This window comes from Molothrus aeneus, chromosome 20 (assembly GCF_037042795.1).
Source record: "Molothrus aeneus isolate 106 chromosome 20, BPBGC_Maene_1.0, whole genome shotgun sequence".
Lineage (NCBI taxonomy): Eukaryota > Metazoa > Chordata > Aves > Passeriformes > Icteridae > Molothrus > Molothrus aeneus.
The window spans coordinates 10,189,298-10,211,878 of NC_089665.1; the positions used below are offsets into that span (position 1 = coordinate 10,189,298).

At 58.7% G+C, this 22,581-nt stretch overlaps 1 protein-coding gene across 2 annotated transcripts; it reads right to left on the bottom strand.

Annotated features, from left to right (window-relative positions):
- Positions 1 to 1,685: 1,685 nt before the first annotated feature.
- On the bottom strand, positions 1,686 to 22,581 carry HNF1B (HNF1 homeobox B). 2 transcript variants are annotated; one of them, XM_066563534.1, is made up of 9 exons: positions 22,244 to 22,581; positions 17,719 to 17,918; positions 16,217 to 16,403; positions 15,541 to 15,782; positions 7,739 to 7,899; positions 4,998 to 5,130; positions 4,706 to 4,897; positions 4,214 to 4,332; positions 1,686 to 1,706 (listed from the first exon to the last, which is right to left on the bottom strand). In XM_066563534.1, exons 1-9 carry the CDS (start codon positions 22,579 to 22,581, stop codon positions 1,686 to 1,688), a joined length of 1,593 nt encoding a protein of 530 aa, XP_066419631.1. The 2 variants fall into 2 exon arrangements, with proteins under 2 accessions (XP_066419631.1, XP_066419630.1); XM_066563533.1 differs by having other exon boundaries at positions 16,217 to 16,481.

Here is a 22,581-nt window from a genome sequence, read left to right on the forward strand (position 1 = left end):
AAGAGCCTTTGGCAGCCCAAAGAGAGCATCCAGTGCTCTCCTTAGCATGGCTATCTGTCCATGGGCACCTCTGCTGCTGCCCACCTCTCGAAATCCCTCTCAGCAGTTGGCACATGCCACAAAGTTCATGGAAAATCAGCACAACTGGGGAGCATTAGTTCCATTTACAGAGGGGAGCAGGTACAGAGGAGCTCGTGTCTCACAGAGGGCAGATGATGCCTTTAACACCTTCCTTGGCTTTGGGAGGTTGGATTCGGGCACCCAAACTGCTCCAGGGCTCTGGTGTGTGTGCCTGAGGGGCTGGACATGCCCTCCCCACAGAGCTGGGGTCATCCACAAGCTGGAGATGTTTCTGCAGAGCTTTCCATGCAGGAGCTGGTGCCAGCCGAGACAGAGTGTTCACACCACAGCCCACGTTCCATCCATCCATCTGTCCATCCATCCATCAATCCATCCAGGGCACGAGGACCAGAGCACCCTCTGCACTAAGGGTGGAGCCAACGAGGTTCCTCATCAACTGCTGAAGGTGGAAAGAAGCCACCTGTACTGGCCATTCACTGGGCAGGAGATGAGGCAGTGTCTGGGCACCCAACACCTTCTGTGCCCCGAGGGAGGAGAAAAGGGAGAGTCTCTGAACCCCCCGGGGCAGATGCCATCAGAATTCCGTGTGGCCTCATTCACTCTGTGGCAGCAAATGCTCCAGGCTCACCTGGAAGCTGCTGACAAGCAGCTGGGTGTGCTCACCAGGCTGCTGAGTCCTTCCTCACCCCACCAGAGCCCCCCTCAGAGTCCCCAAAAGCAGGGAAATGCATTGAGATTAATTCATAGTCACAGCTGTCCCCACATGGATCATGCAGGTCCTGCCAGGGCTCTGCTCAGCTCGCCCTGCACCCTTTCTTCATGTGGGATGTCACCATGCAGGGGACACTGTCTGTCTGTCTGTCCTCCTGCACAGCAGAGCCCAGTGCTGCCTGACCAGGGTCCTTGCCAGCCCCAGGACTGCAATTAACTCATTTAAAGGAAAAAGAGAAATACAAAACCAAAACCATCCTCAGCTCTGACCTTTACCATAAAAAAAAGAAAAAAAAAAGAAAAAAAAAAAGACAAAATGAAGACATTCAGGACCAATATATACAGATGGGGAAATTGCACTTAATTACAGTAGTTTACATCCATTGGACAAAATTTACTTCTTTTTTTAATATAAATCTCTATGTATAGGAGTGGGGAGGGGGGAGGATGGAGCAGACTGTACCTGTATTTACAGTTTAATTGGCTCAGTTTAACAACACATACAGTTCCTCCCTCCAAACGCCAAGTAACAGACCCGCTCCCTCTCAGTCCGAGTGGAGGAGTACAACTTAAACATGATCCATCTTCCCCTTCTGCCAGCTCCCAGCACAGCCCGTGCCCTGTTCCTCGGGAGAGCCTCTTGGAAGGCAAATACTTCAGCAAAACAATCCCCAGGACACGTCTTGGAAACGCTGCGTGGAGGGATGGAGAGGCGGGTCCCGGCTGGGCTGCGGGCAGGGCCCGGGAGAGCCCCGCGGGAGGAAACCCCGAGCCCGGCTCCGTGCGGGGCTCCTCGCTCGCTGCTGGGCGGCGCTCCGGCAGGCGGCCCCCGGCGGCACGGGCAGGAAAAGAAGATGCCGTTGCTGTGTGCAAAAGCAGCGAGGTGTGGAGCATCACCAGGCTTGCAGGGGACACTGCGGAGGGAGAGAGAGCAGCACAGTGAGGGAGGAGGAGGCAGCACCACAAACCATTCGGAGGCATCACCTCCTGCATCCCTGCATCCCCTCCTGCATCCCCTCCTGCATCCCCTCCTGCATCCCCTCCTGCATCCCTGCATCACCTCCTGCATCCCCTCCTGCATCCCTGCATCACCTCCTGCATCCCCTCCTGCATCCCTGCATCCCCTCCTGCATCACCTCCTGCATTCCTTCCTGCATCCCCTTCTGCATCACCTCCTGCATCCCCACCTGCATCACCTCCTGCATCCCTGCATCACCTCCTGCATCCCCTCCGGCATCACCTCCTGCATCCCCTCCTGCATCCTTGCATCACCTCCTGCATCTGCTCCTGCATCCCTGCATCCCCTCCTGCATCCCCTCCTGCATCACCTCCTGCCCTGCTCCATGACCACCTTGGTGCTGCCCTGCTCAGCCCCGAGCCCTCCCTGGCACCCCATTGGGGGAGGCAGTGGGAAAATACTTTCTGAGCCAGCTATTGCCACCCCCTCCCAAAAATAATAAAGCTAAAGAAGGCCCTGTTTGTGGCCAGGCTGTGCCAGGCAGCCCAGGAGCAGCCAGGCGTGAGGAGCAATGCTCTCATCTCCAGGGACAAACCCCCTGTGCCACATCCATCCCACTGCAGGGGCCCCTTCCCCATCCCTGTCATGCCGGGGGTCCCCCGGTCCCCGGCGGGCACGGGAGGGGCGGGGTGACCTTGCACAGCAAACATCATCAGGCGGAGATAAGGAGACGCCAGGAGGCTCCCGTGACATGTCATTAGGGACTGGCCCTGGCTATCAGGTGTTTGCCAACGTCATAAACGCGGTGCCTCGGCCCCAAGCGTTGTCAAAGGAACAGCGAGGTATTTGCCCCTTCCAGGTCTAATAGCAGCATCTGATAAGGGACCCACAGCAAGCGAGGGGAGAGCTGGGGGTGAGCAGGGACCTCCCTCCAGCTCTGTCCCCCGGCAGGACCTGGAGCAGCCACATCCACCATGGAACAGGTTTTGGGGATCTGGTGGGGGCTCCCTGCCTTATGCCGAGGCAAAGTGTGGAGGAGCCAGGGCACAGCCCCTGGCAGCCCCAGTCAATGTTAGAAACCCAAATCACCAAAAATATTCAGGTATTTGGGTGGTGAGGTGCATTTATGGGGCCCCTACGCTGCATGTGTCACACTCCATCCACCTCTGGCTGATGAAACTGCTGACCACCAAGAAAGAAATCCATGCCCAAAGATAGATTTTTTCCAGCAGTAGCTTGGGCACAGAATGGTTGGTAGGAAAAGAGACCCTGGGGGCTGGGAGGGTTTGCTGTTGGACACAGCTCACATCCTGCCCTGGTGCTTGCAGGATGTTTATCGTGGATTGGGGGTAACAGGGGGTGGGTGCAGGTGAAGGGTCCTGGCCCCATATCGCTCCTCCTGAGCCCTGCTTGAATCAAAGCGCAGGAAGGTGATGGAGGCAGAAAGCCCCAGCGTGGTCAGGGTAGGCTGATCGCAGGGCCCGCGGGCAGCATCGGGGATGGCCGGGCTCTATCTCGCTGCCAGGGACATTTCCTGTGTCCCGGGGCTGCCGCATCAAAGGCAGCAGAGCTCGATTAATCAGGGGCAGTTCGGGCTGAGCGCGCAGCAGATGGGCCGATAACGCCGCACGCAGGAAATGGAGCTGGGGGGCGGCCGTGCCTGAATGCTCACCCTGAGACTGCCCCGAGTGGGATCCCCCGGGGGGAGGCGTTCCTGACCCCTTCCCAAGCACCCCAAAGCCCCCAGGACTCCCCTTTGCAGCCCCTTCCTCCACCCCCGGCAAGGATCCCACAGCGATGCTGAGGGGCTCTCCCAGCAATCCCACACTGTATTTACTCTGTGGTCATTGCAGACATTTTTTCCCTGTCCCCTGTCAAACCTCGGGAAGAAAAGTTTATCTGAATGCAAGTTCAAGGCTCTCTCTTATTTATCTAGCGATCAATAAGGGCCACATATTTCCCACAGTCCCCAGAGCTGGCTCTCAGAAAGGGACCATTGTCTAAGGAAAACCTCACACACCTGATTTGAACCAGGATAAGTCCAGCCTTACACCTGCAGTGGGCAGATGATAAAGGTTTATGGGCTGGGGGAAGCTGGGCAGCCTTGGACTCCACTTGACTCCAGCCAGGGTTGATCCCCCTGGACGTGGGCAGCAGAGCCTGCTTGGCTCTACCTCCTCAGCCCCAGCAGGATGCTCCACTCCCATGGGGCTGCCCCAGGGATGAGCAGGGCCTGCCTGGTACCATCAAAACCACCCAAATCCCATCCCACCACCACAAGCAGTTGTTTTGGAGCCCGTGAAGGGGCTGCGATGGGGTTCCCATCCTCAGCTGCCCCCAGGAGGGGAGCACAGACAGCAGGACAGGGTCTCTGCTACTCCAGCCCCACATCCAGAGGGGGAAATGCTGCCCCCCAGGTTCACAGCCCAGCCCGTGCCCCCTCAGGCAGCCCTGTGGCATTACCTGCTTGCTGGAAGACATGTTGGTGAGCGTGCTGATGCTGCTGGTGTCCGTCACCACCATGGCCGAGGGGAAGCGCGAGGTGTGCGAGTACTGGGGGGGCTCCTGCTTGTGTGTGTACACTGTGGGCAGGAGGGACACAGGTCAGGGAAAAGCCACCCCAGCCCTCACCACGGCAGGGCCAGGGATGGGGACGGGCAGCAGGGAATGGGGATGGGATCAAACAAGCCAAGGGAAGAACCCAACGCTTCCCTCCAAGCCGCTGCATCCTCAGGCAGCAGCTCACCCCCAGAAAGCCGTGGGGATTGAGGGGCTGTGGCTGGACCGGAGGGAGGAAGGGATGAGGCAGGATGTGACCAGCCTGCACTGCTGAGCATGCCATGGGCTGGAACCACGAGAGAGGGGCAGCAGCCGAGGGCAGAGCAGGGGGAGAGCACAAGCTCATTTCCCATCTGAATCCATGCAGGGGCCCTCTGCAGCTCCCCCAGGCCTTACTGTGTGAGTTCTGCAGCTGGGTCACGGTGGCCATGAAGGGCTGCTGTGCCATGTGGCCCGGGGACTGCTGCATCAGGGGCTGCTGGTGTGGGCTGTGCAGCTGCTGGGAGAACTGCACGGGCTGCAGGGCTGCCAGGCTGCCCGCCACGCTGTTGATGACGGGGACGCTCTGAGCCTGCGAGGTGTTCAGACCTGGGAGCAGGGAGAGAGCAGAGCAGGGTGTCAGCAGGAGCAGCAGTGCCACCCCTGCCAGGGCAGGGCAGGGCACCAGGGGAGCTGGGGCTGCACTTACTCTGGGCGATGGCCATGACCCCCGAGAGCGGCGTCATGATGAGGTTCTGGGACTGCTGCGGGTTGTGGTGGGACAGGCTGTGGATGTTGGTCAGGGTGCTCACCGGGGGCAGCCCGCCCCCCGACACCGAGATCTGCCAGGCAGGACAGGCACAGTCAGGGCACAGCCCCCTCCTCCCCTCCATGGGGACACGGGGGGCACCAGCAGAGCCCCCTCCCCAGAGGGGAGCAGCTGCAGTCCCGCTGGGTTTCACCCCAGACAGCCCCCCCTGACTGCAGCACCTCAGCTTGGTGTTCATGCACAGCAAAGCAGCATTGGGAAAGGCTCTGCTGGCACTGGCTTCCAGCTGCACTGGAGCATGGCACTGGATCACGGCACATCCCAAACCCTGGCTGCTCTGTACCCCTAGTCCAAGCTCCAGCCCCGGGGACAGCTGAGGGCTCTCAACACTCATTAACTCCTAACCATCCTGCTTGCAGGGGAAAGTGGGACCTATAAACTCAGGGAAGTGAAGAAAAATGACAGGAGGCAGGTTAAAAGGGCCTCGTGGTGATGATCTTAGTCACCAATCTGGCAGGATACAGGTGAGACAGGGCGGGTGTGCACAGCCACAGCCAGTGCTGGGGTTTCGGGCCAAAGTTTAGGGATCAGACAAAGGCACTTGGCATGTGCTGCCAGCACTGGAGCTGCTTCCCAGGATGTGTAAGTGCCTTATTTCCTTAATTGCTGCACCTTCCCCTAATTCCTGCTGTTAGCCCTCTTGCACTGGGTGACCCCAGTCCCAGCTCAGAGCCATCCCTGCAGCCCTTCAGGTGACATTTCTGGACACCGGTCCCGAGCACCTTGTTTATTTTGCACATGTGAGCTGGAGATAGCAATTGAAACAAATCCATCAATAAATTCCAAAGCCCGGGAGTGACTCACGTTTCCTGATCCGGTATTTTCCACTTTCAAAGTCCCTTCAAGGCCGGGTTACACCACACTCGGCTGCACAAGTCAAACAGCTCCCGGCAAGCACACGCCGCAGCCCCGGCTCCTGGCTCCTCGCACGGGGTGTTTGGCCCCAGAGCACTGCACCTGGACTGTGCATGACTGGAAAAGCCCCTCCAGGCACTGGACCCTCAGGGCAGACCCTCTGGCACTAACACAGCTGAGGAAAACACCGGAGCAGGAAAGAGTGAGCCACGAGCGATTTCTGAAGCCTCAGGAACGCTCTTTCCTGAGAGATGCAGCAACTTCCTTGGCAGCTCCTTGTTTCACGTGGGGCATTAAAGGCACATGTTTACTTACTAGAAACCACAGCCTACAGCATATTTCTATTAAGTCACTTGCAAGCACCAGCTAGCCCTGCCTGGAGATCGGAGATAAGCTGGCAGAGCCAGGGTCCCCACGGCGCTGGGCAGCGTCTGTGCCTTGGGGAGAACTCGGCAGGGCTCTTCTGCTGCATTTCACTGAGTGCCTTTTCCAGTTTAATCTGCTCCCTCTCCTCCTCCCACGCTGCCCAGCCCCTTCTGGGGGTCTCTGCCCCGGTCCCAGGAGCTGGCAGGGGGTGCTGGCATTGCCTGGTGCTCGGGGACCCCCACCCTGGGCACGCAGTGCTGCTGCTGCTGCTGCTGCCTTCATCCCTGACTCATTTTATGGCTTCCAGGCTGAGGGTTATGAGGCTCAACACACCCTGGGGTGAGCTGGGCGTGCTGGGGCAGAGGCAGTGGGCTGGGGGGGCTGGGGTGTCTCTCTGCAATGTCCCCCCAGCGTGGCAGGGGACGTTTGGCTTGGCAGGGTGAGTGCCAGAGCCCGAGGGGCTGCACTGAGACCCTCCCCAGCCAGGGGGAATGGCACAATGACACGGTGCCATGGCTGAGGGAGGGGACAGTGAGCCCCTCCATGGCCTCCCAGCCTCGCCAGGGCACGGACGGGATGGCCCAGGAGGGACAGCCCTCTGAAAATGGAAGTGAAAACCGGGGAAGAACCGGCTTGGCCCCGTCAGCCAGTGCCATGTTTGACTTTCGATTTCAGCCGGAAAAAAACCTCCCGGAAAAGCAGCAGCTGCAGGCAAACCTCTGCCAGCCCGCTCCAGGGACGGGCTGTGCTCTGCTATCACACCCCATCCCGTCCTGGCCTGAGCCTCTGTACCCCCTCCTCGCCCTCCTGCACCCCTCCTTGCCCTGCTCCTTCACCCACCCCTCCAGGGGCTTTGCAGCAGGAAGGGGCACCCCGAGTGCCATGGCCCTGCAGCAGCAGCAGCAGCATGGGGACGCGTCCAGCACCACAGGGATGCTGATGTCCCTCCTCCACTGCTGCCACGCTGACACTGACAGCTCTGCCCAGCAGAGCCCCATGGCAAAGGGGAGAGGGAGAGAGCCAGCATGAGCAGCTTCAATCCCCTGGGACAGGAAGGTCCCTGCTCACAGGGAAAGCTCTTCCCAAACTTGGGAGGGCTTCAGGAAAAGTAATGAATGAGTATTTTATCGATACCGTGTCATGGGCAGGGGAAAGCAAACAGAGATCCACCCAGCACCTTCAGCCTGCAATCAATGAACCCTGGGCTCTGGCAGATCCACCTGGAGCACACCGTGTGTCCCACCACCTCGGAGGTGGGGACAGTGGCACCCTGGTCCCCCACAATGCCCCATTGTTCAGCTGGGCCGGTGTGAAACCCGGGGAAAGCTCTGTTTGCTCTGCCCCTGGGCCCTCTTATCTTATCAGCGCCGCCGCCGCCACAATGGGCCAGGTGTACTCACCATTTTCCCTTCGGGAGACAGCAAAGCGTGGCCCGGGTCCAGGCTGGCCGGGGAGACCTGCTGGAGCACAGCCTGGCTGGTGGTGACCATGGCAGCGCCGCCGTGGTGGCTGATGGCCCCCGAGGACGCGGCCTCGCCGCTCGCCTGGCTGTACCTGACCCCTGCAACACACACACACACACACACGGGGCTGGCATCACCCAGGGGCACCTCACAGGTGTGCCAGGTGTGCCCTCAGAGCCCTGCATCACCCAGGGGCACCTCACAGGTGTGCCAGGTGTGCCCTGTACTGGCTGTACCTGACCCCTGCAACACACACACACACGGGGCTGGCATCACCCATGGAGTAACACAGAGGGGTGCCAGGTGTGCCCTCAGAGCCCTGCATCACCCAGGGGCACCTCACAGGTGTGCCAGGTGTGCCCTCGGAGCCCTGCAAAACACCCCAGCCTTGGCATCACCCATGGGCACCGCACAGGTGTGCCAGGGTGCTGCTGAGCCCCTTGGACCCCTGCATCACCCACGGGCACCATGCAGGTGTGCCAGGCTGGTGCTGAGCCCCTCGGAGCCCCCCAGCCCTCTCATGGTGTGTGGCACAAGGATGCAGACGTGTGCCAGCTCCTCAGTGACACCTGTGAGTGACAAACAGGGACAGGCTGTCCCTCCCTCTCTCCATCTCCTGGAGTTCCTGTGAGGAGTCCATGGCTGGAGCTGCAATCCCACACTGCCCAATGCCACGGGGGAAAGGAGCCCCACACCCACCTGCACCCCTCGAGTTTCCATTTGCACAGTTCTCAGCCACCCTGCAAATTCCTGCCGTGGCTCCTGGACCCTCACCCGGGGACCCTGCAGCATGGGGAGTGACCCTGCACCCCCATGTGAGCCCCCTGAGGCTCTCCCTGCTCCCCACAGCCATCCCCAGCTCCCCCATCCATGGCTCCCACTGCTCTCTCAGGCCCTCCTGCATCCCATTCCCTCTCAGCACCTCCACAGTGTGTGACTAACAGGGCTCTGCAGTGAGGCAGAGGGACCAGACACCCCCCAGCCCTCAGAGCAGACCCCAGCCCTCCACTGCCCTCAGGGAAATCTGGCCCCAGCACAGGTCCTCCATATAAATATATTTAATTTGGCTGAAGCACCCCAGGCTGATAACCATATGATCAGCCATGTGTCATGGAAAGGCATCCACAGATCACAAATAATTAACTGAGGAAAACCCACGGCAAACAAAAGTGTCTTTTACAGGGCTGCCCTGACAGCTAGGGTGAAAAACCATTTCTTAGGAGGAGTCCAGGCCTGTGCTCGCAGCCAGATTGACTGAACTGCTCTGGGATGGAAGTGGTGGAGCATGGACAGACAAACCATGGCTCTCCTGGGGGAAAATCCCGTGGTGGCAAAGCCCACCTTGCCATCCACCCCAAGGACAGCTCCTCAGAGTGCCCGTCCCAGGCAGGCTCAGCCTGGGGCTGCCTCTGTGAAGGATGCTCTGAGGAGAACTCTAAAATTAATCTCTGAACCAAGGAAAGCCAAAGAAACCAGAACTGGAGTCCAGGAGCTTTTCCCAGCTCCAAAACCAAGCACGGAGCCACCCACGCCCTCCACCAAAACCACAACACAGCCACTCTGTAATCGCCCCCGAATTTCCCCCATCAGCTGCTTAAACACGACCCACAGATAGGAATCTCCTCCCCATGTCTGGTTCCTGATGATTTCCCAGCAAACCCCCTTATCCCTGATAATAAAAGAATGTCCTCTGGCAGGTGGATATTTGCCCGAGTGAACGTCCCTGCCGCGAACAGGGTAAACATTTAAACATTATCCAACCCGGGCACTGTCACACACATTCCCATTCCCATTCCCATTCCCATTCCCATTCCTGCAGAGGGTGCTTCACTGCGGGCCGGGATCCCGGCTGCTGGAACAATGGCAGGGCAGATAAAACAAAGCCCTTTCTTCTGGGCGTGATCTGAGAGATAGACCGGGGCACAGACGGCTCCTCTCGCCAAGGAAATCAGAGTTTCTGCTGTCTTCAGGCTCCTCTGGGCTCAGCAAGAACAACAAAAAAGTCCATTTTAAATGCAAAATCATGCCCTGTGCAGCCGAGGGGGTGGTACCTCGTGAGCCAAGCCACCCAAAGCTGTGAAGCTGGCTTTAAAACACACGAGAGGTTAGTTAAATGCTGATTTTGAAGCTCTTCCTTGCAGCCCCAAGGACGAGCCTTTGATTGTTTGAGGAACAATAACCAGTGCCGAGATCCCCAGATAGGCTGGGGACTGAGATTTTGGGTCTCTAGATAAAACCACTGAAGACTCCGTGTCTTGATGAAGAGTCCTGATGAGGATTAGCTCTCCCCAGGAGAGCCAGGCTGGGCTCTGGGGTTGGTGACAGCGGTGCCACTGTCCAGCCCCACCAGGGACCCTGCTCAGAACCACTTGCTGGGCAGGCAGAATCCTCCTGCAGGGCTCCCTTATTATGGGGTGTTATTATTTCCCCATCCCCACAATGGGAGGGGTGTTATTATTATTATTATTATTATTATTATTATTATTATTATTATTATTATTATTATTATTATTATTATTATTATTATTATTATTATTATTTCCCCATCCCCACAACGGGAGGGGTGTTATTATTTACGTGTCCCCAGGGCTGGGTTGGATTTGGGCAGATCACATCATTAGTATCAGGGATATTAATGCCACTACAAGGCATTGCTGCTGCTGTCACTGCTGGAACTCACGGAGCTCCCTGGGAATGGGGGGGCCTTTCCTCTGAGCTCCCAGGCCTCCCTCCATCACTGAGCCCTGGGATGCAGCCCTGCCCTGGCAGCACAGGCCCTGGAAGCTGCCCAGAGAGCTGGGGTGAATGCAGGGGCACAGCTCCAGCTGTGAGCACCAGGACTGCAGGGTTCCTCTCGGAGCTTTGGCATCCAGGCTTTATGGGCTGGGCTCAGACAGCCATCAGGGCCCAGCACAAGGGTTCTCCTGCTGCTCTGCTGTGCCTCCACAGCTGGAGGCAGCCCTTGTGCAAAGGGATTTATTCCCCCTCAGGAGAGGAGCCTGGATGGGGTCGCTGGGAATGGGTCTGGCTGTGGAGCCTTCCCTCCTCAAGGCTTTTTTTTTTTTTTAACGGGAGCTACAGCCATAATATAAAAGTCTGTTTATGGGATGGGCCATTGTGTGGGCTCTGAGCTGCACAGGCTGTGAAATGTTTTACTGCCCTCCCCTGCCCCAGCAGGGTCTGGCTCCCGTAGCCTTAGCCCTGCTCCAGCCATGGATGGGGACAGCAGAGTGACAGCCCCAGGGCGCCACAGACACCCCCAGCACCTCCTGACTGCTCTGGGGTGCCACACTCATCCTCCTGACTCTGCTTTTGGGGCTGGGGGTGGTGGAGGGAGTCTGGGGCAAGGATCAGTCTCTTTATCACTTTCATCCCTGCCTTGTGCCTTTCCTCAAAACACACCAGCCCGTGCCCCTGGCAGGCACCGGCAGGGAAGCAGTTTGGTTCTGCTTTGCTTTAAGTCGTGTTTGATATTATTAAATTGTATTGAAAAACCCCTCATTGTACTTCTGTCATTCCCACACTGCAGGAGCCCTGCTGCCACCGTGCCACAGCACATCCCAGCCTCCAGTGTCTGCCCCTTCCCCCAGCTCTGGACTTCTGCCCAGACCTTCACCAATGTCCTGCACATCACCAGCAATGCCAAACCCCAAAAGAGACCCCAAAAATTCACCGGTGATCTGGCGGCAGACGGGATGCAGCTCTGGCTCTGCCTGACCCTCCAGGATGCAGCCACTGGCACAGAGCAGGGTGTCAAAGTGGGGTGAGAAAAGCAAAGTGTAATTTTTGGGGAGATGCTGGAGTCAGTGATGCTTCACCCATTGACACTATGGACAGCCAGGTCACTGATGGAACAGCTTCACCCTCCCAAAATTCAGGTCCAGGCAGCACCGAGGGCACCTCTGATTTTTGGGCTGCCACTCAAATTGTCCCTAAAGTGTTAATCTTGCTCAGTTACAGAGGTGCATAGTTTATATCCATTATAAACCCGTTTATGGGGACTAGACCCTCCCATTTCGCTGCTGTCATAAAGTTCTAATTACCCCCATAAACCAGGGAAAAGCTCCTAACAGTGCACTGTACCCAGTGAGCCCCACAATGTCCCTGACAGTAAAATATTACAGCCACTGCCACGGGGTCCCAGGCAGAGGCAGCACCCCCAGACCACGGGGAGAGAGCCAGGTACAAACCAGGGTACCCCAGAGCCAGGGTTTGCTGATGGGCTCTTCTTGTAAAGGGAGGTTAAAGCCCTTCAGCTGCCCTTTGGGTTCTAGGGAGAATCTCAGGGGTGGCACTGGGTTATTTTTATGTTTATCTCCAGCTATAGGGATATCTAAATATCTATCTATCTATCTATATATATATATGTAATGCATTTTAATATAGAGATATCTAAATGTATATATATATATGTATAAAAGTAATGCATTTTAACATATACCTATATACACATATATATGTAAATAAATGTGATTGCTCAGATATTGATCTGCTACTCTGATGTTTGCAGAGCAGGGATGGATGGATGGATGGATGGAAGGATGGATGGATGGATGGATGGATGGATGGATGGATGGATGGATGGATGGATGGATGGATGGATGGATGGATGGATGGAAGGATGGATGGATGGATGGATGGATGGATGGATGGATGGATGGATGGATGGATGGATGGATGGATGGATGGATGGATGACACCCTGATCCCTACAGGTGTGGAGGCCCCCAAGACAGGCTGCAGGGATGCCGTGCCCTCAGGACAGGCTGCAGGGATGCCGTGCCCCCTCCATGGGTGTGCAGCCCTCAGGACAGGCTGCAGGGATGCTGTGCCCCCTCCATGGGTGTGCAGCCCCCAGGACAGGCTGCAGGGATGCTGTGCCCCCTCCATGGGTGTGCAGCCCCCAGGACAGGCTGCAGGGATGCTGTGCCCCCTCCATGGGTGTGCAGCCCCCAGGACAGGCTGCAGGGATGCTGTGCCCCCCGCCCTGGGGCCGGGGCTCTGCAGGGAGGGCGGCCCTTTGTATGCAGGGCGGGCTCGGGGGGCGGGCGGTGCTTCCCCTAATCTCATCAATGCCCCGATTGTCTTCGGGGCTCTTGAAGATAAAAATGGCATAAGCCAGAGTCTGCCATGGCACCGAGATAAAGCCCCGAGTGACCTTCAAATCAAACAGGGAACCAAGATCGCTGATAAAACCCAGAGGAAGGGAAAAGTCCAGCCTCGGAGAGGAGCCTCCGAGATAGAAAGGCTTTAAGTATTTACCTCCAAATAGTTAAAAACTACAGCTCGAGGCTTGACAGATGGGTCCCCGAGAAGAGGCCAGAGGATGTTTGACTTTTACAGCTCTCATCCCTGCCCCGCTGTCATCCCGCCCTTTTGCCAGACCCCATTGATGTCCCAAGGAGAGGCGACCCTCTTTGTGTACGGGCACGGGGGAGCTTTGAGCAGCCCCAGAGCTGCAGCCCCATCGTTTCCGAGGCGGGCCGGGGGACAGGAGCAGTGTCCCAGCGCTGTCATTAAGCTGTTAAGGCATTGAGTGGCCCAGACGCCGCCACCTCGGGGCAAGGACAGTTCAAATCCCAGCATGGACAGCCACCATGGGGTCAGCCGGGTGTGCCCCACCGAGAGGGCATCCCCAAACATGCCCTGGAGGGGTTCCAGCAGAGATGCACCCGGTGATGTTTTGGGAACGTCCCGCACCCAGCTTGGTCCAAGCGCCCTGAAGCTGAGCTCCATCCCCGCCTGCTTCCCCCCAAATCAGCCCTAAAACCCCACGGTGTCCCTCGCCATGCCCATCATCTCCTCTTCAAGACGGATCCAAGCACCGATCGCCGAGAAATTCCCGCAGCCGAGCCCTGCTGACCCCTCCGGAGGGGCTGTGCTCCGCAGCCATCACTCCTGCCCTGCTGAAAGCCCCTCGGGACGGGCTGTCAGCGGCCCTATAGCCACGGCCGGGCCCTGCTGGCCCCGCTCCGACGGCAAAAGAAACCTGGGGGCTTAAGGGCCCTCCAGCCCCGAGATAAATGCCCGCGGTTACAGTAATTGCTGTCCCCTACTAGAAGAACACAAAGGCTCTCGGGGGGTGCCCCATGTGCGCTGCCAGGCCGGGGGCACATCAAAGGCAGCGGGCTTCGTTCAAAGCCCCGGCTTAATTGTCAATTAAGCATGCACGGGGGACAGCGCCGTGACAATGCGGGGCTGCATGCTGGTGGGGCATTGTGAAGCCCGCCGCGACACCGAAAACAGCTGATTCTGCTGACAATGTGCTTGTAGGGCACCTTGTAAGCAATCAGCCGCTGACAGCAGGGCAAACGTCCCGCCCGTCCCCGCCATTGTGCGGGGCATTCCTGGGGCAGGGTCACATTTTGGTCACCGCTGGCCGGTCCCCGGGATGCTGCCGGTTCCTCCGGGGCCGGGAGCTGCGCACGGACATCCCCGGTACCGCTCGGGGGCTGCCAGCACCGAGCGCCGGTGCGCGAGCAGCGTCCCCGGGCACCCGGCCCTTCCCGCGGGGACTGTCCGCAGCACGGGCCCCTTGGGTTTGCCTTTGTGCCGAGCTGGGTCTGTGTTACACCAGGCTGGGGCATTTCCACAGCTGGGTGGGTGTGTGTTACACCAGGCTGGGGCATTTCCACAGCTGGGTGGGTGTGTGTTACACCAGGCTGGGGCATTTCCACAGCTGGGTGGGTGTGTGTTACACCAGGCTGGGGCATTTCCACAGCTGGGTGTGCATTACACCAGGCTGGGGCATTTCCACAGCTGGGTCTGTGTTACACCAGGCTGGGGCATTTCCACAGCTGGGTGGGTGTGTGTTACACCAGGCTGGGGCATTTCCACAGCTGGGTGGGTGTGTGTTACACCAGGCTGGGGCATTTCCACAGCTGGGTGTGCATTACACCAGGCTGGGGCATTTCCACAGCTGGGTCTGTGTTACACCAGGCTGGGGCATTTCCACAGCTGGGTGTGTGTTACACCAGGCTGGGGCATTTCCAGGGCTGGTTCCAGCCTCCCCGGCCGGGCTGGATCCGAGGGGATGTGGGGCAGTGGGGACACGGAGCCCCCATCACCGAGGCCCCTGTGCCCATAGCGGGCTGCAGGTAAGGGACAATGGGGATTGTTCTCCTAACAATGCCTCTCTCGCCCCTGCCCGGTGTGCAGCCCCCTCCCCAAGGCGTTATCTCCCACTCAATCCCCCGGGGGTTTTCGGCGGCTCTGCTCTGCTCTGTCCAGCCCTGAGCACAGCGGGGCCGGATTTCAGGGTGTGAGGAGAAGGAGAAGGGCTCACCCTGCACCCCCTTTCTTCATCCACCTCCCTCCGCTGTGGCACGGGGATGCTGCAGAATCATGCAGCCAGCCCAGTGCAGGGGGGCCAGGACATGCTGCCACCCCTTCCCTCTGCATTGCCCGTGCACCCCCAGAACCAGGGCTCCCCCGTGGGCTACACCCCACGAACTGGCACTGTTACACCACGGCAGGCACGGGGCAGCTCCTCCTGCCCTGCTGGGCACAGCCTCTCCCTGCCCAGCCGAGCCCACACGGAACTGAAGTGCCCTGAGTTAAACCAATCGAGCAAACACTGATTTATCCCGGCACGGCGGAAATCCAGCCCTCACCATGTGGCCACAACGCTGCAGTGACAGCACGTGCTGCCCTCCACCACCACCACCGGGACCCGGCTGAGCATCCTCTCCCTGCATCCCCGAGCTCTGCCCCCACCCCAGCACCCTCGGCAAGGCTCACCTGGCATTTTGCTGGGCGGGGAGGCGCTGGGCTGGTTGTGGTGGGGGGAGCCGTGGGACAGCAGCAGGTTCATGCTGTGTGGGGGCTGGCCGGAGCTGTAGGCATCCATGGCCAGTTTCTGGCGGAACGCCTCCTCCTTGCGCCGGTTGGCAAACCAGTTGTACACCCGCACCTCCGTCACCAGGTTGGAGCCCAGCCCGTGGGCCTTGGAGGGGGACACTCCTCGCTGCAGACACTCGGCCCTGCGGGGCAAGGGACACGTTGGAGCAAGGGGGCTGCTGGGGGCAGGCAGGGGCCTCGGCACATCACAAATCTGGGGGAGTTTCAGCCCCTCCTGCACGCCCACCTGCTCTCTTCAACTAAACACCGTCCCTGCTCCCTCTGGCAATGCTGCAGCATCCCTGTGGTATCCCCTGTATCATCCCTGCAGCACCCCCATCACACCCCTGCCCAAGCATGGAGCTCCCTCTGCCCCAGACATCACCCAGAGGGGGAAAACATGGCAAGGAGAGGCCTGGCAGCTCGGCAAAGCTGTGCCACGAGCCGGGAGCTTGGGTGGTGAGCCTGGAGCACGGCATCTCCCACGGCATCTCCTGCAGCATCTCCCGTGGCTTCCAGAAGGAAGGCTGAGGCTGTGGGCAGGGGAGGCAGCACAGGTGTGTGGGGCAGCCATTACCTGTTGCACTCCTCCACCAGGGTCTCCCTCTCCTCCTTGCTGGGGTTCTTCTGGCGCTCATAGGCTTGGTACAAGATTTGCTGGGAGGCCGGCCCCCACTTGAACCGATTGCGCCGCATCTTCTTGCTGGGCGTTTCAGAGCAGGCGTCGTCGAGCTGGGCAGCCCCCTGGTTCTGCTGATTGAACTCTGGAAAGAGAAACAGCAGCTGATCCTGACTGCCTTTGTCTGTCATATTTCCACAACCCTGGACTGCCTGGTTGAACTCTGAAAGAGAAAGGAGCAGACGTGAGCTGGCCTGTAGCCGCCGCTCAGAGCCACCGTCCCGCGCCGAGGGGGCCCCCCCGTGTCCCCTGCCCAGCACCCCGAGCCCACAGCAGGCTTTGGAGCCAGCCAGGCACTCCCTGCCACCCATCCCGGGAAGGGGCCAGCCTGCTGCCACCCCTGCTTAATGGGGAGGCATGTGCAGGGCATGCTATGGCCATGCATATTCATGGCAGGGCCCCTGCCAGCCTGCGCTTGTTTCGGGAGGATTTTTCCAAGCAAGGAGCTGGGCAGGACGGCTGCAAAGCCCCCCGAGAGGGTGCCCCAGATCTCTGCTCAGCCACAGCTCCCCTCCCAGTCCCCTCCCAGCGTGGTGGGACCCGTGCCCGGGGCGGGCAGCACCAGAGGTGACCTTCGGCGGCCGCCCCAGCCCCGGCACTTGTCACCACGGCAGTAAAGGGAGATTAATGGGAGGGTTTTATTATTCCCAGTTTTGCAGGGGAATTCTCCCTCTTTTTATAATGGCTTTTCCCCCCATGACGGGGGGGGGGAACACAGGGCAAGGCTGGAGCAGGCTCTGTTTGCTCTAACGTCTCAAGGTGTGTTTTCAGAGCAATGGTATTTGGTGCTAAACCCTTCTCTGCACTTCCCCTCTGCTGGATATTGCATCCTTCTGGAAGAGGGAGGCAGAGCCCTTTCCTGAGGGGTGCCAGGGCCACTCGGGGCTGCTTTGAGAGCTATGGGACAGATCCCAGAGCAGGGAAGAGTGGGAGAGGGGCACAAAGGAATAGTCTGTGTGCTTCGTCAAAATAATCTGTGTTTTAAACAGCACAGACTGCCCCAAACCCTGCTACACACAACAGCAATTCAGGGGTTTTTAATTTTCTCTCTGTACATTTTTTGCACTTAGTTGAAAAAAAATGAGCAGCCTGAAAAATAACAAGGAAAAGGTGCAAAGGTGGGAAAGGCACCTAATTGTGAGCCATCATTAATTGCTTTCCCAGCTTTAACAAACACAAATACACAGAAATTCAGCCGTGTGGATGAGCTAGGGGAACCCTGCCACCCAGAGGGGCTCTCACCCACTTTTCCTACACCTTAAATTCATTTTGCTTGGAAAACTGTTTTGGGGAGGTTCTGCACAGCTGGAGTCTGGGGCTGGTGCTGGTGCCCAGGGGCAGGACAGGGACACGGGGACCCCCATTCCCCCCCATTCCCCCCCACTCCCACAGGTACTTACGGCGGAGGATCTCCCGCTGCTTGCGGACGTACCACGTGTACAGGGCAGCTCTCTTCTGGGTCTTCATGGGGGTGCCCTTGTTGAGGTGCTGGGACAGGTGGGACTGGTTGAGGCCGGTGACATCCACCACCTCCCTCTGGGGGATGTTGTGCTGCTGCATGTACCCCTTGATCATCTTCGCTGCCCGCCACGGGTCCTCGCTGTGGGCAGGGAAACCAAGGGTTAATATCTGCTGCCAGCAGGGGAAAGCCCCCAGTATTTGCTTCTCCCCATAATGGAAACCTTTCATTACTATTATTATTAATTATTATTATTAAAACTGTTTCAGAAGGACACAAGATCCTTGGAGTGTATGTTTTTCCCCAGGCTCCCAAAACAGCCCTGTCCCACCCCAGGGCTGGTGGGATGGGGGCTCACACCATCACTGTGTGATCACAGCCAAGCTGTTCCTCCAGTGTCCTTGTGGGACACACCAAGGTCCCATCAATGCCAGCAGAGCTCCTCCAGAGCCCCCATGGAGAGGCACAGCCCATCCATGAGCTGCTGCCCTTTCGTTCAGCGCGATTTCTGCCGTGGAAGACGCACGGGCAGTGGGACACACACATGGATGGGCAGGGGGAGCCCATCCTGGTCTACTAATGAAGAAAGAGAAATGCTGGGGGTGTTTTTCCTGCCCCTGCTCAGGGTGCAGCACCTGCACTGTGCCCGTGCCCCCAGCTGCCAGGGACCCCTGCACTGCCACCGAACCCCACCTGCCGCGCTTGCTGTGGAGCTTCTTCCTTCCATTCCCACAGGGGTAATGACCTAAAAATCTCAATATCCCCTTAAAAAAGACCCTATTCCCTCGCTCCCACAGCTGTGCACGCACTGACCATACGCAAAAGGCTGAGAAGCCAAGGTCAAACCAGGCACACAAACCCAACGAGTCCCCGAACGCAAAACCGAAACCAAACCCCCGAAAATTTTGAGTTACTCCTGATTATTATTAAACACTTGAATCTGGCTCCTGTAGGACCCAGGTGTAAATGACTCTTCTCTAAATCACACTACTTTACTGTCCGCTGATTTAGAGTCTGCTGATTAGTGTCATTTTATTTTAGAATAAATAAAATTACGAAAATTAGCTGAAAATCCAAATGCTGTCCGTGGTCTTAGCTCTATCGAATACCCAGTGTGACAGCAGAGCAACAGGTCAAAACACCTGTGCCGTATCCAAGACGCCAAGGTTTATTCTGGCCTAAAAGGGAGAACTTTCAGCACTGAAAAATCAGTATGAGCCCCGAGCTGGTCACAGTCCTGCACTCAAATAATGCGATGCCCCAATGCCGCGCTTGGAACGTCCAACTGCTTTCCCAATTCATTACCTACTTTGGATCCTTCACCTTGTCAAGTGAAAGAAAAGAAAAAAAAAAAAAAGCAAAAAGCCCAACAAGTAGATTTCTTACTTTTATTCCTGAATGTGGCTTGAAAACAAAGCTGGTTGGATCCACGGCAAAACACCGGAGCAGAGCCAAGCAGGGCTTTGTCACCCCCGGGAAGGAGCCACGGAGCCTTCCTGGAGCTGCCGAGCCTGTGCCCAAACCTGCATCCCCCAGGCAGGGGAACCCTGCTGATTTGGGGGGTCCTGTCCATGGGATGGTTCCCAGAAAAAGTGGGAAGTGAGGAGAAGGATGTGGAGAAAATGTCCTGCCCAGCAGCACCGGGCAAAGCCGCCGCCTGCCCCAGCTGAGGGGCTCGGGCAGACCTTTGTCACCAGCAGTCCATGTCACCCAACTGATCCCACTAATTACTGATTAATAACAAGTTAATGAAACAGAGCTCATTATCATTTCTAAGAGAGGTTTGGTTCACAACCGAGCCCAGGGCAGCGTTTGCTGAGAGAGAAACCGAGAGCCAGTGAATCAGAGCACGCTTGGAAAATGTCAGATGAGGGACTCGGGGGCTACAGAGGAGATTCTGAAATTCAAATAAAATTTGGCAACATTTTGGCTGGAAAAATATCTGAGAATTAGTAAAAAAAAATCCCGGAATTTCCCTCCATTTAATTATTTTTTAAAAGGCTTCACCTTGACATTTCCAACGTGTTTCACACTTACACTTTCAAAACAATTACTCGGGTCTTAATTTCTGAGAAGTGATTTTTCCTTTACGAATCAACTTGACCGTATTCAAAAGGGTTAAACAACCTGAAACCAAACCCAAACATTTTGTTTCATGTTAAACAAAATGTTTGGACTTGACCCAAAATGAAACGTTTGAGTGTTTGTTTGGCCTCTTTTTTTTTTCCTTTCTTTTTTGGTAACCTAAAAAGCCAGAGAGGAAAACCTTTTGAGTCAACACCAGCCCTTATTCTTTGATTCTGTCACCAAAATGAAATAAAACAAACATTAATTGTCCAATCTTCAACAGGAGTTTACTTACAAACAAAACCAAAACCCCGACCCAACCCACGAGTGCTTTCTAATACTGGAAAACCAGTTTATAGCCCTGTCTCCACGGTCAATCTCACCAGAACCATGGAAAGGTGTTTTTCTTGCACAAAATTAGCCCCACAAATCCTGGCTGCCAATGCTGCCCGAGAAAGAGCCTTTTCCCCATTCAGCCTCATACACAGGTGGGGGGCAAAGCCTGTTCCTCTTCCCAGCGATTCCCAGACCAGCTCCCCCATTTTGTCAGCCTCAAAACCAGGTAAATACACTCCACATCCTCAGAGAAATATGCCAAGAATTTATAGAGATGGATTATAAAACCCAGCTCCCTGCAGAACTGCCATCCTGCTCAGCATCTCCCTGCACATCAGCGATCAGTCGGCTGTGCCTGCACTCCCCACACATCTCGGGGTGGCTTTGCTGGGTCCCCAGGGCTGGTGGCCTTCCCAAAGTCCCCAGCCCACGGGTGGGATCTGGGATTTATAATTTCCCTGAGTGAGGTGTGGGTGAGCCCTGCAGGTGGGATGGGGCAGGCAGGGAGCTGTGGGGTGTCTGTGCAGCGCTGGGCTCTCCGTGGGTGACCCCACGGCACCCACCACACCATGGGTGGGCAGCAAAGCCCCGGCCGCGGTCCCAGAGAGCTGCAGGGCTCCTGAGCAAGCCCAGGGATGTGGGAGCAGCCCCGGAGTGAGCCTGCCCTGGGTGGGGACACCGGGGCAGCGGGAGAAGAGGGGGCTCAGCCCCGGCAGGGCTGCAGCCGGTGTCTCCCGGCCGCCCTACCTGCTCCCTCTCCAAGTACAAAGGCCTCTCTCAGAGCAAACACGAGCTCTTTGCAAAGGCTCCTCAGGGACATGTGCCCGCTCTTGTTTGCACCCAAGGCAAACTTTGCACAGAAACACCTGTGGGAGCACAGGGACCCCGGGGCTCAGCCACCCCGGGCACTGGGGGGACACTGGGGACAGGTGGGAGCACCCAGGGGTGCAAGGCTCCGTGCCGAGCAGGAGGGCTGGGAGCCCATCGGGAGAGGCCCGCGATGGATCCTCCCTCGCAGGAGCCCCCTCGGCACCCGAAGGCTCCCGGCCTGGGCGGGCACGGGTGGCGCTGCCCTGTCCCCAAAGGGCACCTGCTGCCACCGGGGCGGGACTGGAGCGCGTCGCTGCCGAGATCCCGGGGGAAGAGTCGGGGCCGTTCCCGGGCTCTGCGGGCTGGCGGAGGGCACGGGCACCCGCGGCGGGCAGCACCGGGGCCGCGCTCCGGGCACCGCGCTGGGCATCGCGACAGGCACGGGCACGGCAGCGCCCGGCGGGGGACACACGGACAGAGCCCGAGCCGTGCCCGCCGCACTCGGGGCCGGCCCCGCGGGGCTCCCACCTGCTCACACCGGCGCCGCTTCCCCGGGGCTCCGGAGCGGGGTCGGTGCCGCCCCCACGGGCCGGGGCAGCGCTGCCCGCCGAGCCCGGGGCTGCCCCGTTCGGCCCGGCCCGGCCCGGTTCGGTTCGGAGCGGAGCTGCATCTCGGGATGGGCCGGAGCGGAGCCGCCGCCGTCGGGGGTTCCCTCCTCCTTCCCCGCTCCCGGTCCGCTTTACAACCCCGGCAATGAATAACCCGCCGGCCCGATCGCCCTGATCGCGGCCTTTTGTGTATCTTTCTGTTGATGATTTATAGAAATAAATTAATAACGCCCCGGGCTCCACGTGGTGCGGTTTACGTTTGAGCCGCCGGCGCGGACGGACGGAGCCGGCGGCCGGTCCGAGCCCCCGCGGCCCCCGCCGCGACCGGGAACGGGAACGGGCAGCCCCGACGGGGCGGGGGCGACGCGGCCGCCGGGTCCGGCTTCCCCCTGCCCGCTCCGCTCCGCCGCGGGGTCCGGACAAGGGAGCGCCGGGCAAGGGAGCCCCGGGAGCCGCCACCGGGACCGACCGCGGGGCGGGCGGGGAGCCCCGGGAGCCGCCACGGGGTGGGACGGACACACACCGAGCAGGGAGCGCCGGGACCCCGCACCGGGCCCGACACACCGGGTGCGAGCCCCGGGCAGGGCGCCGGAGGCCGGGGCCGTCGGGCCGAGCCCCGCGGGCGGATCCCGGCGGTGCCGGTACCTGATCATCCTCTCCACCTCTGCCCGCTGCTCCACGGCCTCCTCCGTGTTGAGCGACTGCAGCTCGCGGAGGATCTGCGGCGTGTCAAAGTCGTCGCCGTCCTCGGAGCCCTCGTCGCCCGAGAGCTTGCCCTTGCCGTGCCCGTTGGCCAGCGGCGGGAGCGCGGCCCTGCCGTCGGGGGGCCCGCCGGGAGACAGCGGGAGGCTCTCCAGCTTGACGCCGAAGCCGGCGGCGGGCACCATGTCCTCCAGGGCGCGGATCAGCCCCTCCTTGGTGGCCCCGGAGCTGAGCAGGGCGCCCAGCAGCTCCCGTTGCAGGGCGCTCAGCTGGGACACCAT

Excerpts from the sequence above, each read along its gene's own strand:
- HNF1B (XM_066563533.1), bottom strand. The coding sequence starts at position 22,581 with ATGGTGTCCCAGCTGAGCGCCCTGCAACGGGAGCTGCTGGGCGCCCTG. Across the intron at positions 7,900-15,540 it reads CCCGCCCAGCAAAATGCCAG|GGGTCAGGTACAGCCAGGCG; the intron begins GTGAGCCTTGCC and ends TGTGTGTTGCAG. Across the intron at positions 5,131-7,738 it reads TGTCTCCCGAAGGGAAAATG|ATCTCGGTGTCGGGGGGCGG; the intron begins GTGAGTACACCT and ends CCTGCCTGGCAG.